Source organism: Seriola aureovittata, chromosome 17, assembly GCF_021018895.1.
Source record: "Seriola aureovittata isolate HTS-2021-v1 ecotype China chromosome 17, ASM2101889v1, whole genome shotgun sequence".
NCBI classification, from domain to species: domain Eukaryota; kingdom Metazoa; phylum Chordata; class Actinopteri; order Carangiformes; family Carangidae; genus Seriola; species Seriola aureovittata.
Genome location: NC_079380.1, coordinates 20,017,480 through 20,032,842, shown reverse-complemented (window position 1 = coordinate 20,032,842; position 15,363 = coordinate 20,017,480). Strand labels below are relative to the sequence as shown.

At 39.6% G+C, this 15,363-nt stretch overlaps 1 protein-coding gene across 5 annotated transcripts; it reads right to left on the bottom strand.

Moving 5' to 3' along the window:
- LOC130185786 (mucin-2-like) lies at positions 1-14,867 on the bottom strand. 5 transcript variants are annotated; one of them, XM_056402439.1, is made up of 15 exons: positions 14,699-14,856; positions 12,302-12,368; positions 10,343-10,405; positions 10,186-10,239; positions 9,959-10,060; positions 9,730-9,844; positions 9,254-9,265; positions 9,084-9,122; positions 6,942-7,349; positions 5,904-5,927; positions 5,518-5,541; positions 4,907-5,028; positions 4,652-4,690; positions 2,731-2,784; positions 1-2,119 (listed from the first exon to the last, which is right to left on the bottom strand). In XM_056402439.1, the coding sequence occupies exons 2-15, from the start codon at positions 12,338-12,340 to the stop codon at positions 2,036-2,038; spliced, it is 1,179 nt and encodes a 392-aa protein (XP_056258414.1). In that variant the 5' UTR covers positions 12,341-12,368; positions 14,699-14,856; the 3' UTR covers positions 1-2,035. The 5 variants fall into 5 exon arrangements, with proteins under 5 accessions (XP_056258414.1, XP_056258413.1, XP_056258418.1 ...); XM_056402438.1 differs by having other exon boundaries at positions 5,904-5,933; positions 14,699-14,855; XM_056402443.1 differs by lacking the exon at positions 6,942-7,349 and having other exon boundaries at positions 5,904-5,933; positions 14,699-14,867.
- Between the last annotated feature and the right edge of the window lie 496 nt (positions 14,868-15,363).

Below are 15,363 nucleotides of genomic sequence, written 5' to 3'. Positions count from 1 at the left end.
TGTCACCAATGTCAACTTTATTTGTTAAGCACTGTCATGGTGTTTACACATTTTAAAGTTGCTATGTGAAGAATTTTTAATTTCCGACTTTGGTGTCCCCCAGTGGTAGGATCAAAAAAGCCACGGTGGCACAGAGCAATGGAAGTGCCCTGAGGACACTGAGGTGAACGGGCCTGGAGCAAAACATTAAGATGCATCAACGTTTACATGGCGTGTCTAAATGTTCTCCAAAAACGGCTGCTATTATAATAGTTTGAGAGAAGCTCAAATCACATAAGAATTCTACACAAACATACAGTAAATGTACAATGAAAATATTTTTCTTCACTTTTTACAAAACACATACAAACAAAAAATTCCACAGGAGTTAAATAATAAAAACACAGACACCAGTGATAGCTTAGACCCTCTGGTTACTATGCACAGGTCCATTTTATCTCCAATATGTGAATCCAAAATGAAAAATATCAACAATCTCCCTTTTCTAAAGTTAACTTTGAATCTTTGTTATGTAAATACATTGGATTTTGTGTAGACCTATGTAATTATATGTGGTACACAGAGCTGGTCTTGTAGCACAGTTACAGTGGAGGAGTTAAACATCAGAGGATGGAGCTTCAGGGTGGGAGTTACTTATCTGACTAATTCAAACTGAATTGATTTTTTTTTTTTCTGTCTTTGTTGACCTTACGCAGATTAATCTCAACCAGTGAGATTATTACTGCCTGCAGGTCATCTCTGCCTCCTCACCTTTCAAATACTTCAGTCTATACATGATGATTCAGCCCTGATCAGAGTGTACAGTACACAAGTACACAATTCCTAGCTACATGTGTAAAACTTCACATGCACACACACAAACACCTTGTCAGTCGCACTCTGTCTCTTAAAAGCACCATAAATAAACTGAATGACTCAAAAAGTATAAAAGCAAAACATCACATTTGCTAAATGGTTGAACATGAGTTGAACTATGAATTTATTCAACACAAACACTGTACAAACAGGCTCATAATCTAGAAGCAAAAAAGACTTAGTTTAGTCAGTAGTTAGTAATTAGTTTGAATACGTTTGAGAGCCATTTGTAACATTTCCAAAGAATATATGTACACACACACACACACACACACACACACACACACACACACACACAGACAAACGCACAGTGTTGGATGTCTGTTAACAAAGCTTGTGAGGGCAGAACTTTTCCCTTCAACTACGGTATAATTTCACAGTTTATGAAATATCATATGGTTACACTGTTATGGAAAGGGCTGCAGACTTTAACTCTAGAGATAGCTTAGCGTATACAGCAAACTTCAGTATGTGGAGTATATTTTATAAGCGTTGCCATCGCTGATGCAAACAAAAACCAGTAGCTATGACATCAGGTGTAATGAAGCCCCACCATAAAACAACCTCTCTGGTAAGATCTGCGCCAGTTGTTTTCTAAAATGTTTTTTGTTGATTATAATCCCAGTGAGAGCATTTTGTTTTGACATCTAAAATGTAATTGTTTTTTTTTTCTGGTTTATCTTTTGTTTTAGTGCCAAAAAAAAAAAAAAAGTTGGAAAATGACCAAAATAAACTAAATTAATTCTGGTGTTTAACACTTTTGTCCTCTCTGTCATCTTTGGTAAACAGTCTCTAAATCAACATCTCTATTATACCCATGTGTTTCTGTTTGGTCAGCTCCTGGTCAGTGAAAACAAAAATGGGGCACACACAAATTCCTCAAAATTTGTTCCAGTCCGATGTGACCTTAAGGTCCCGTTGCCCTTCATTTCACTTGGCTGCGGTAATGCAATGGTTCCTTGCGATTAAAGATTGATTTACAAATCAGTGAGTTGGCATGCTGCAGCTCGTTCCCTCTCACTTCTCCTCATGCTTGAAGTTTAAGTTCACATTAGAGTTTTTTCCCCCCCGAAAAGGCAACATCTGTTACCAAGCAGTGTGGAGCTGATCCTCCTGATATCCTGATCCCACAGCCTTTCTGCATGAAGAATACACAGAGCTAGTGCGGTAAATCCGATCCTTAACCTGGCAATGAGTTTCCCACGGTGCAGTCTTCCTCAATCGTATCAGCTGAAGTTGTGACGACGGAGTGACACTCAGTGGGCTTTAAGACAAAGAGAGAAACAAGAGACTGTGAGACATGGACAGACACATTAACAGGACCAAGAATCTACAGCTATGCTAACTGCTCTGTGAGGCTGCTGCTTTGAGCTAAACGCTAACATCAGCATGGTACCATGCTCTTATTGACTAAGTTAACATGCCTTGTAAGTGTAATAAGTAGTGTTTCCCGTTTTCACCATCTCAGTGTATGGTTTCAGCATGCTAACATTTGCTAACAAATTTGCATCTGCTAGCTAGAAATGTCACACTGCTGGTGGGGCTACATCAAAACTGACATGAATACATCACCTGGGAACCATTAAAGTTTTGTACCAAATTTTGTGTCAATCCACCCAGAAGATGTTGAGACATTTAACAGGATCTCAAACAAGCTCAGACAAGTCAGCTGTTCACTACCTGCCCAGCAGAGAGAGAAGTCTGTAGAAGCTACAGATCCAGATGTCTTTTCTGGACAGATAACGGCCTGGACTCTCTCTGGTCACTTAATTCAGCTTTCACACACAACACATTCATTAGCAAAACCATGAAAACACAAAGCTACTTTAAAGGCCACGCTGGGAAAAGCATTAGACATTATAATGACATAATTACCTGCATTAACTGCATGGTCTCTACTTCATTCCCAGGGGATGTGGGTTCAGATGCCTGAGGGAAAGCCAGGTTTGGTCAAGAGTACAATAGCAAATTACTACTCTCAAAGAAACTGACCAAGTTTTGGAAAGACCAGATTCTGTGTTCACCCCGAACAGATACTGGAGCTGACAAATTAACTTCTATGCTTCACTGTTTTGAGAATCATTCATAAAGGTTTTAACACTAGTTAAAACAAAAACATTCACTCAATCAGACAGTACTGGGTAACACTGATAGTTACTGAGGTGATTTGAGTGGATACTAACTATCCACACTCTATTACAGTGGCAGGGTTGGGCATTTAAAGCACTTTTTGCCTATTTTCTGACTGTTACTATCATTTTTTCCTGACAGCCACTGTTTTGCTGTTACTTTATTGCAGTACACTGTGAACATAGATTTCGTTTAGAAACTTGAAAATCAGTGGTATGACTCCTGTCTGTTAATAATAAAATGCAGCTAATGTGAGCTGTCTTGACCCACAGACAGAGCTGGTTAAACAACAACCTCAGATATTTTTTCCTTTGCCCCCTGCCCAGACAGCAAAATATATCTGGCTACATGTTTGTTTTCTTCTGGCCCAGTGTACGCACAGTTCTGTGGCCTGAATCCAGCCCATATATAGCATGATTGCAGATACTACTTCTACATCTGAATCAATTCTGGTGCACACAGAGAAAATTTCCCAGTTAATACTGAAGGATAAGAGCCAGAATCTGCCCAGGTGTTTATGGGCCGGACTTGGGCAGAAGACCCAGGCATATGTTGGGCCAGAAGTTTCATTTTGTTAACTGGGTGCATTCAGATTTATCACGCTAAACATCATTAACATCCATGTTCCAGGAGCAGACCACAGCAAAATGATCAGATGAAAAGTAGTAATTGTACGGAGAGTATTCAGACCCGTTCACCTTTTGCACACTTTGCGATGTAGATTTAATTGTAAATGGATAAAATTGCCATTTTTGACCATCAATCTACACTCAATAACTCATAATGACAAAGTAAAAATGTGTTTTAAGGAATTTCTGCAAATTTATTATAAATCAAAAACTGAAATCTCTATTCAGCCTCTTTTCTGTGACACTCCAAACTGTCAGGTGCATCTTGTTTTCTCTAAATATCCTAGAGATGTGTCTGGAAATTGACCGGAGTCCACCTGTGGCAAACTAAATAAATTTGGACATAGTTTAGATAGGTTCAAACCTGTTTATATAAGAACCCACTGTTTACACTGCATATATAGACAAAAACCAAACCATGAAGTCTAATGAACTCTCTGTGATAAAACTGTGGGATGGAAGGAGTTAGGAACCACCAGGACTTTTCCTAGAGTTGGCAAGAACCCAAAAGTGACTCAGAGCAACTGCTGAAGTCCTCTGCAGATATGAGTAAACTATTAATGGTAGAGTTGCATGACAGAAACCACTTTAAGTATATCGGTAAATGGCATGGGAGAGTTCATACGGAGATTTCCCAGATGGCATTTAGAGGAGTTATGCATGTCCTATGTCTGGCCAAAACCCGGCACTGCTCACTGCAGGGACAGGAAGTCTGGTCCGAACTTATGGAGAGATGAAACCAAAATACAGAGAGTGCCATCACCCAAGGCACACAGCCAGAACAATGCTGGGATGGCTTCAGGACAAGTCTCTGACTGACCTTCAATGGCCCAGCCAAAGTCCAGACTAGAACCCTACAGAACATCTTCCGAGATAAGCTGAAGATGATGGTTCCCCTCTGATCTGACAGAGCTCGAGACGACCTGCCAGGAAGAACGGGATAAACTGCCAAAATGTATCTGTGAAGTGTGCAGAAGGTTACGAGGTCTGAATACCCTCCAGTTTTCACCATAACTGAAAAATATCTGCAATAGTACCTCCAACGGCCGATCTCCCGGGTCCCTCCAGAGTCCATCCTGAAAAAGAAAGAATTGCTTTGATGCTGCGCTACATGTAAATGCACAACAAGCAGGGGTTCATTTATTTATCAGCATTTAAGGGTTTCTTTTTTAAATACTGATTTTGCAACCTGGCTTTTATGCTGATTGTGCTCACAGTGTAGCTGTTACACTGGTTGTCATCTATTTGGAGCAATCAATTTAAACAAAAAACACATTTTTGCTGACACTCACCATGTGTATCCGGTCCTGTGTCCGGTTCTGTGTCCTCATGCGCATGAGGAGGTAAACAGTCAGTGGCAGGAGCAGGTTAAGGATCATGGAAATCATTAATAAACTCATCATGTTTACAGGACCTTGTTGAGGAGAGACAGAGACAGAGACAACTTCCATTAATGTTACCAAACAAACAACAACAGAGGCATACATCAGTCAATTAGTCTTGAAAACCCTTAGCTAAACTCTTAATTAACCTGTGCTCAACAAATTTTTGAGTCAAATCGTTTCAGTTGGGACAGAAATATGGTTAGAAACATTAAAACCAGCTAAGACCTGAGCTCAGAGGTGACGGCTACATAGGCACTAGAGGAAGATGGTAAATGGAGATGTAAATTAACAATAATTTGTTCCAATATATTATATCTACAGTACAAATATATACCAAGTAATGTACATTAGCTATTGCCCAGCTGATTTCAGAAGTCCAACCTAGTGACAAACATCTGAAGCCAGCTCGCCTACTGACAAAAGATCATAGATAATATTAAAATAATAATAATGAGAAATAAAAACTTTATCTGTATTAACCAAAATCTGCAAATCTTAATGAAGGAAAAATGGCTGACCTTTGTCGTGTATACTCTTATTGTCTGTGGAAAGATTTGAAAAAAATATGTCAGTACTATTACAAACCTACAGTATAAGGCAAAGATGTTATTCTTTAATTATTTCTTTAATTATAATGTCTTGTTTTAACAATACACAGAGGAGAAACATGGGCCTGAAAAGTAACTGGCAACCGTTTTAATAACTGATTAATTATTTAAGTAATTTATCAACAAAAATTCAAATTTGGATCCTGAAAATTGAGGATTTGTGGTTGGTCAGATAAATCATGCAGTGAAGACACGCGATTATTGTTTTTCACAATTTCTCAACATTTCATGAACTACCTGACATATTCGCATTGACCCAAACATAGACATTTTAATCAAGAAAAAAAAAATCTTACCTGCTTCATGTTTATTTGTTAAAGCTGCGGCTATGGAAAGAGAAAAAACAAACTTACATCAGTACAATTTCCATATTTTTTGAGAACTCCTCAGCAATATTTAAAAGTATAAAAATTTTCGATTCAAGAAATTTCACAACTGACAAAATATTATGAAAAACAAAAAACACACACTGGAATCTCGTTTAGGGAATGGTTCGATTTCAGATAGATTGCAGCAGCTGCTTTAAAAGACAAGGCCCATGCAGCTAAAACAGATGTTGGTGATAATGAGTTTCTGCCACTGGAAAAAAAAAAAAACATGGAATCGAACAGCGTAGCCTCGGATAAAGCAACATCAGCACAACAACAGCACTGGCAACATATTGCGAAGCAGGGACCCCATGTCTCCACATTAGTGAACATTGTTCTCTTTGTTTTTGACTCAGTAAGCTGAGGTGACACAACAACACTTCACTCCATGTGAACTGTGGACTTAATGTTAGCTGCTCTATTATTTTTCGATGCATTGCGTTGAGCTCTCAGGGCCGCCGCACTACCACGACCACTTCATAAACATGATGAGGTTAGTTTCACCACTAGCGCACTGTAGCATTGAACATATTCTCCTTTTGTCCTGTTTGAGGCTGAAAAGCTCCGGGCGAAGCAGGAAATGTAACCAGACGTCCATTTGCTAGATGAGTCTTTTGATACAACATAAATCTTACAGCTTGTCCAACTTTGTTGTCAGGTGTGGGCACAAGAGTGTACTTTGGGCAAGCTCTGCAGATGAGATGTTTTATCTGTTTTTCTAAACTTAGGTTTCACGGGTGAGGAACGGTTGGCTTTTAGGAAATGGCACCTCTGATAAAGGGCAGTGCACAGCTGTTTCTCCATGGAAAGAATCCAGGAGCGTTACACAGGCAGTGGATGAGACAGACACAAGTGTTCCTGACAGGAAGTGTGTTTGAGGTTTAATGATTTGTGAGTTAATAAAATCAGTAAACCAGTAAGTGTAGTTGCCACAGCCATGACTTGCATAAAATATATAAATCTTACCATTACTCCCTGTAACTTCGCTTTGTGTGACTATTGTGGTTGTTGTAGTTGTTAGTGACAATGCTCTTGGTGTTTCTTTTATTGGCAGCAATACTGTTGCTGTTTCTGGCGGTGTTGTTTCTCGCAGTGTTCTTGTTGTTGTTGACGGTGTTGTTGTTGGTGGCAGTGCTCTTGTTGTTGTTGACGGTGTTGTTGTTTGTGGCAGTGCTCTTGTTGTTGTTGACGGTGTTGTTGTTGGTGGCAGTGCTCTTGTTGTTGTTGACGGTGTTGTTGTTGGTGGCGGTGCTCTTGTTGTTGTTGACGGTGTTGTTATTGGTGGCGGTGCTCTTGTTGTTGTTGACGGTGTTGTTATTGGTGGCGGTGCTCTTGTTGTTGACGGTGTTGTTGTTGGTGGTGGTGATGTTTGATCTAAAATTGCAGGCAACTCAGTCAGTGATGAAATCTGACAATATGGGCTTTGCAGAACCTAAAAGCAAATATATGTTTTGTAGTATATCAGGGAAAAGAAGCAGAAATGTTTGTATCAGAATAAGAAAAGTTAATGGCCGGATTTAAGGACAGGACGGGAAGTACAGGGGGTACAGGAAACTCAAAATGTTGGATTTGTAACTATACTGTACGAGTTGATTGAGTTGGTGGTCATGCCCTCAGTTCTTGGAAACTGACTTTAAGATTTTGTCAGTAAGGCTGTGTTTCATTACCAAGATGGATCCTTTGGACTGATTAGGTTAAGCAGAGGTGGACAAAGTACACAGCTCCATTACTTGAGTGAAAGCAGAGCTCCTCCTGGTCAAATATTACTCTAATACAAGTGGAAGTTGTTCATTCAAACTTTCCCTTGAGTTAAGGAGTTAAGTACTGTAGTACTTGCTTTTAAAAATAACACTTTAAAAGTTTATTCCTTTATTTATTTATTTTTAAGACAATGCACTGTTGTACAGTTCCTAATGACCTACTGAGTGACTGATTTTTTTTATATTGGTCTATCACATTTTAAAATGAAGTAAAAAAAACTCCTCTGACTAAAAACTTTGCTTTAAAGTAACATGTACTTCATAAAAATGTAGTTGAGTCAAAAGTACAATATTTGTCCTAGTAAAAGTAAAAGTAAAGTACAGATACTCATAGTTATCTACAGTATTCAAGTACATGTACTGCGTTACCACCCCTGGTATTGAGAGAATTAGTTATGAGGATTCTTGTTGGATAGACGTGAATCTAGCTAGATTTTTTTTTCTTTTGCAGAAATCTGTGCTGCAAACCAGATACAAAACTTAAAGTAAAATGAGAGGTTTTGTGAAGCTCAGCAGCAGGTGAGTTATTTCTAAATGAAGTGTGAAATGACAGCACATATTTTACTGTTACAGCTGCAGACGCATGTGTAACACTGCACACAGTCCACACAGAGTGAAATAAGAAGCCTGTTAAGTCATTTGTGGGGATGCTGAATTGCTCTGCTGCATGTGAAGCTCATGTTAGTCTGATTCCACCGGTGCACTGGTACTTTGTCTGTGTTCAGCAGAAAACACACTTTCCATTTAGTTCCTTATTGGGTTGAACTTGGTGAAGCTGCTCAGAAGCGGGTGCTATCTGTGGCTATCACGTGGCGCAAAGCGAAACGCAAGTGTCTTTGCTAGTTTCAGACCTGTCCAGCTCCCACGTTACTCAAATAACATATATACTGTACATATTGCACCCATCTGGCTCTGGTGATTCCCTGACCTTTTCTCTAGTGGCCCTAAGAGTTTCACATTTGTAGTTTTTTGGAGAACAGGTAAACATCATACCTGCTCTGTCTGGATGTTAGCATTGTCATTGTGAGCATGTTAGCATGCTGATATTATCACTTAGCTAGCAACTGTGTTCTACCTATGGTTACGATGACAGTACGGTGCAAATATTAACATTGCACTAGTTTTTTAAGTAGTAGTTTTTAATCAAATCAGAGACCGTCAACCATGAAAATAATCCATCAATTAGTATTAATTAAACAATAAAAACAAAACCCTCTATTTCAGTACATTTGAAACGTGTCACTGGGTGGGGAGACGGAGCACTGCAGTTGTACAGCAGCATGCTTGACTTCTGGGATTGCAAATGCACGTCTCAAATTGCTTGTCTAAACAAAAATGTGCGGCTTACCCATAGATTTCAGTTCCGAATAGAGACTGCATACATTATCTAAAAAGATGAGAATTAAGGCATTAAGGTAATAAACTAAAAATATAAAAACTTGATAAGACAGTTTCATTGCCAGATCTCATATCAGCAAATACACCCACGCACACTCACAACGCAGCACGTATACTCACCATAGTTGCAGCCTGTGATGCAAGAAAGACAGAAAAGCAAATTACAAATTTGACAATTTAACAACAGCTTTTATGTTCAGGTTTGGTGATGATTTTACAGCAAGAATTGGACATTAATTCTGTGTAACCTTTTAGTATTTTATCCCGTCACTGTTTGAAATCACCAGCAAGATATTTATGTTTTAAAATTAAGCATTTTGTTCCTACTGATTTCACCTCAGTGACGGAGCATCAGGTATTTGTTTCCAGAATATATAAGTGGTAGCTGGTTTACTGGGTGGGCCTGAGGGTCGATTTTGTTCCAGTACTTTACACATATTCATGTCTCCACTTGTGGTAAGCTTGGGTATCCATTAATTTTTTCAAGTGAGGTGTGTATGTGATGTATGTAAAGCTAGTAAGAGCAGCAGGCCCTCAGTCCCATCCCGGTAAACCAGCCACCACTGACTGTTTGATAGAATCAGTGTGATCGATACCTTTATATTTAATTTCCTGATTGATTGCAGTGGCTATTAAGCACCTCAGGTTATACACAGAGATGTTCTGACCGCTGAACCCTTGACATAACTCCTGGTCGAGCTCTGAGTCATTCTGAGGCGGAAAAAAGGAACAAGATAATCACATACAATAATTGATTAGCTTGATCTGAAGCATGGAACTACAAGGTGACATGATTTGAGTAAAAACTTTTTGTCATTCACTCACTGGAAAGCAGTCATAAAACAGACTGCACAGCTTCTCTGGATCGTTTCCGCCTTCATTTTTAAACTTTCTGCACCCATTTTCCAGAGTGCATAAGAGTGTGTTCTGTATTGGAAAAAGGACAGAGGCACACTTCATCAAATGCAGCCCAGGACAGTCCCTGTTTAACAATATGCATTTACACAGAGTTACACAGTATTAGATTTTTGCAAACTGTTTCGGTAACTTACCTTGGCGCTATTGGCCTTTACAAGGGGGACCAAATATGACAGATTGTTGATGGCCTTGAAGTGGATCAGAGGAGCAGACAAACAGAAGGTATTATTCACCGTTTAAACCATTTAAATTAGTGTTTTGATCAGTTTATAGTGATTGATGAGCATATACCATTCCCTTCTCTGACAGGTAATCCAAACAGCCCTCCTCTGACAGCTCAATCAGGGGGAGCACCTAGCAGACAAAAAATTAACAGCACCATTGAAGAGATATTAAACATATATAATAATAAAAAGTTACATAGGAGGCGAAGGCTGCTCACCTCTGCACTGTTTTATATCCATCCATGCACTTATCTATCTATCTATCTATCTATCTATCTATCTATCTATCTATCTATCTATCTATCTATCTATCTACAGTGCATCTGAAAAAGTATTCACACCCCTTCACTTTCCCCACATTTTGTTATGTTACAGCCTTATTCCAAAATTGATTAAATTCCTTTTTTTCCTTATCAATCTACACACAATACCCCATAATGACAAAGTGAAAAAGGTTTTTTTAGAAATTCTTGCAAATTTATTACAAATAAAAAACTGAAATATCGCATGTACATAAGTATTCACACCCTTTGCTATGACACTCAAAAGTGAGCTCAGGTTCATCCTGTTTCCACTGATCATCCCTGAGATGTTTCTACAATTTGATTGGAGTCCACCTGTAGTAAATTCAATTGACTGGACATGATTTGGGAAGGCACACACCTGTCTATATAAGGTCCCACTGTTGACAGTGCATGTCAGAGCAGAAACCAAGCTGTGAAGTCAAAGGAATTGTCTGTAGACCTCTGAGACAGGATTGTATCAAGGCACAGATCTGGGGAAGGGTACAAAAACATTTCTGCAGCATTGATGGTCCCGAAGAGCACAGTGGTCATAAATGGAAGAAGTTTGGAACCACCTGGACTCTTCCTAGAGCTGGCCGCCCAGCCAAACTGAGCGATCGGGGGAGAAGGGCCTTGGTCAGGGAGGTGACCAAGAACCCGATGGTCACTCTGACAGAGTTCCAGCGTTCCTCTGTGGAGATGGGAGAACCTTCCAGAAGGACAACCGTCTCTGCAGCACTCCACCAATCAAGCCTTTATGGTAAAGTGGCCAGACAGAAGCCTCTACTCAGTCAAAGGGACATGACAGCCCAGTTGGAGTTTGCCAGAAGGCACCTAAAGGACCATGAGAAACAAGATTCTCTGGTCTGATGAAACCAAGATTGAACTCTTTGGCCTGAATGCCAAGCGTCACGTCTGGAGGAACCCAGGCACCTCTCATCACCTGGCTAATACCATCCCTACGGTGAAGCATGGTGGTGGCAGCATCATGCTGTGGGGATGTTTTCCAGCGGGAGACTGGGAGACTAGTCAGGATCGAGGGAAAGATGAACGGAGCAAAGTACAGAGAGATCCTTGATGAAAACCTGCTCCAGAGCGCTCAGGACTTCAGACTGGGGCGAAGGTTTACCTTCCAACAGGACAACGAACCTAAGCGCATAGCCAAGACAACGAAAGAGTGGCTTCGGGACAAGTCTGTGAATGTCCTTGAGTTGCCCGGCCAGAGCCCAGACTTGAACCCGATTGAACATTTCGGCAAAGACCTGAAAATAGCTGTGCAGCGACGCTCCCCATCTAACCTGACAGAGCGTGAGAGGATCTGCAGAGAAGAATGGGAGAAATACCCCAAATAAAGGTGTGCCAAGCTTGTAGCTTCATATCCAAGAAGACTTGAGGCTGTAATCGCTGCCAAAGGTGCCTCAACAAAGTACTGAGTAAAGGGTGTGAATACTTATGTACATGCGATATTTCAGTTTTTTTATTTTTGATAAATTTGCAAAATTTTCTAAAAAACCTTTTTCGCTTTGTCATTATGGGGTATTGTGTGTAAATTGATAAGGGAAAAAAAAGGAATTTAATCCATTTTGGAATAAGGCTGTAACATAACAAAATGTGGGGAAAGTGAAGGGGTGTGAATAATATCCATCTATCTACAGCTACTTCTGAAAACACTCATTCTGACCTTCAAATCAGGATTGACACACACAATTAATTATCATTATTGCTGCACAGGTGACACTTACAAGGAGAAACAGGGAGGTAAAGTTTCTCCATGATGTCATGCTTCCACCGTGACCATCCAGACCCACACTATGGAGGAAGAAGCAGAAAGGCATTTTATAGAGCAATATCTAGAATGGCTGTCATCGCTGTCGTCGCTTCGACATAAACAACGTTCAGTTCAAGAATATATCATTAACCATTAGGCTTGGGCCATGTTTTTTATATTTTATATACAGTATACATTTATATATTTTATTTCCGTTTTTTCTAATAATGCATATTAAGATTCAGGGTTTTTTTTGATAATATATATATTCTTATAATATATATAATTATATTATTGTATTCTATGTTTCAGGTATAAGTGATACCATCACTAAACAGCAGCTCAGAAGCTAAAAGTAACCAGGGCTTGTTGTCTGTGCAGGGGAATCACGGCTACTGATCCTTAAACCAATATCATTAGTCAAACTAAAGAGTGTAGAGTGAGAGTGGTGTCTGACATTTTATCATCAGGGTTTGTCAGCTGTTACTCCAGGCTGTGACCCCTGTACTCACTCCATTCACATTTACAAAGTTTGAATTACTGTGTGTGTGTGTGTGTGTGTGTGTGTGTGTGTGTGTGTGTGTGTGTGTGTGTGTGAGATCAAAGCAAGACAGTCATGACATGCACAAATCAAAAATCATGCCATTGAGGAAAAACTAGACATATCTGTGAATTATAACACAGTAATTGTAAACGTTCTTCGGGTGAGCGGAGACTGAACGTCACCCAAAAAAACATAAAAAGAACATGCTTCCTATTGAACTGAAATCTCTCTTATTCATTTGGTATCAGCTGCACTTTCCCCGTCACTTATTCATCGCCAACACATGCCAGCGACAAACAAAAGAGAAGGTTAAACACAGTATTCAGAGAGGAAGTGAAACTCACGTTCCACCGCATCATCCCTGCAATCCAGCCAGCTAATCTGACATCACTGGCACAGAGCCACTTTATACAGTTGAACTACAGCTCCGTGATTCCATGTACTTCTTTATTGTATCTGTGCTGTGCCGTCATGTTACTACACGAGAGCAACCCGACAGGACAAGACAGACCTCAACCAGGTCTAAACTGAGCTGGAATACCACATAAACATCAGATTTTCACATATTGTACAACTTATTCAATGTCAACAAAGCGTGTGCAAAATGAATGGAAAAATTACACTTGAAAAAATATTATCATAGAGGACTAACCTAATCTGCCACTTATTTTCCTGGTTAATTGATTCATTGTTTGCTCTGATAACCAACATCACAAGATGACATCATCACATGTCTTGTTGTGTCCGAGATATTCGCATAAGACAAACTCTGATACTGTTCCTAAGCAGTGTGTGTGTGGGGGGGGGGGGGGGGCACTGGTCTCTGTCCTGATGTGAACTGAGGATGATGTGATGAAACATCCACTCAGCTGCCAGGGCACTCCCAGTCTGTTATTTGTAAGAGGGTTGAACCATTTGTTTGTAGCCTTAATGTTGCTATGCTAGCAGGTTAGTACAGGTCATTCTCCCCTAGTGGTCAGTAAAAAGTACCACACAGGCAGAATCTGGCCTTTTCTGAACTCTGGGTGAGCTATGGCTGTTTATTGAACCTACAATAACTGATGCCACATGGGGGCAGCAGAAACAGCAAACTAGGGAATAATGACATTGATGGTTAATTCAATCACTAAATACATATTGATACATTTTTTAAAAGCTTAAAAATGACCCTAAGTGGTGTAAAATATATACTCAATTTATCTTAATGTTTTGGGGTTTTTTTTGCTGTGCAAAGATATTCCCCTGCATAGGAACCAAAATTACACTTTTTGCCAAATACAATTAACCAAAATCCACCTACCACATGCCCTACGTCTAAAATAATTTCACATAAACATTAACTTATGAAAAAAATGCACTAATTTACAATGTTGATAACATTTCACTCCACATGGAGGATTTGCAGGACTGCTGTGAGAAATGATATCTAGATCCTGGTAAGACAATTACTGTAAGGAAAGGAATCCATCTCCATGCACTGAATGCATGTTTCATAGAAGCACACACACACACACACACATACACCCCGCACACCCAGCCCCAGAGAAAGACGTGTTACACTAATGCATCTGTAGTCCAGTCTTGTCCAACCTGCACACCGCACACCTGTTGCGCTCTACCCGCCATGCAGAAAAATTGCAGTAATTAATTCAGCGGCTGTACTTCGGTTTGCCCACGTCTCCTCTGTCAGAGCACTGCCACAATATACAGAGATGTAGTCTTGCATATCCAGATCGAGCATGTCCACAGCAATGGTCACATTCACAGGATTTTAACAAGTCACACGGTGAATGAAGTCACTAACAGTAACTGCGTTGTTGAACTCACCGGTCTGTGCTGTTCCGTTGGCGGCCTACGTCTGCTCTGCTCTGAGGCTGCACTCGTTCTCCTTTTGACAGCTTTACTTTCACTTTCCATCTTCTCTGCCTCCTCCTATTGTTCCTTACTCATGATATCATCCCGGAATTTCCAAATGAGGAGCAGCGACAAACATCAAAGCAACTTTGATAAACTTTCTCGCCCGGAGAATCGGTGTAAAGTTAGGGATTCTCTTTATATGTAGTCTTATCCAGACTGCGCGGCGGAGAGCCCCACTGTGACGTGACAAGGGGAATAAATGAATGAAGGAATAAAAAAATATATATATCATTCATCAAAAATGAATAAATACATTTAAATGTAGCCAAATTATGAATTTATTTCTTTATTTATACATTTATTTCTCTCAAAGTATAGATATATAATATATAACAGTATAACATAATGACATAATATACTTTCTCTTCAGAAAGTATAATCAGGCCCCTTCATATCTTATGTTGGAGCTTTATGCTAAAAGAGTTTCAATCATTTTTTCCTTCATCAATCTATTCAATTCACCATAATGTCATGACATGTTTTAATGAATTCTTTTTTGCAAATTTATTATAAAGATAAAAATGAAATGTCACATTGACAAAAGTTTGCAGACGCTTTACTCAGTATTTAGTTGA

Coding starts and splice junctions, on each gene's coding strand:
- LOC130185786 (XM_056402438.1), bottom strand. CDS start 12,340: ATGACATCATGGAGAAACTTTACCTCCCTGTTTCTCCTT. Junction 10,061..10,185: donor TAAAGGCCAATAGCGCCAAG/GTAAGTTACCGA, acceptor TTTCCAATACAG/AACACACTCTTATGCACTCT. Junction 4,691..4,906: donor CACAGGACCGGATACACATG/GTGAGTGTCAGC, acceptor TTTCTTTTTCAG/GATGGACTCTGGAGGGACCC.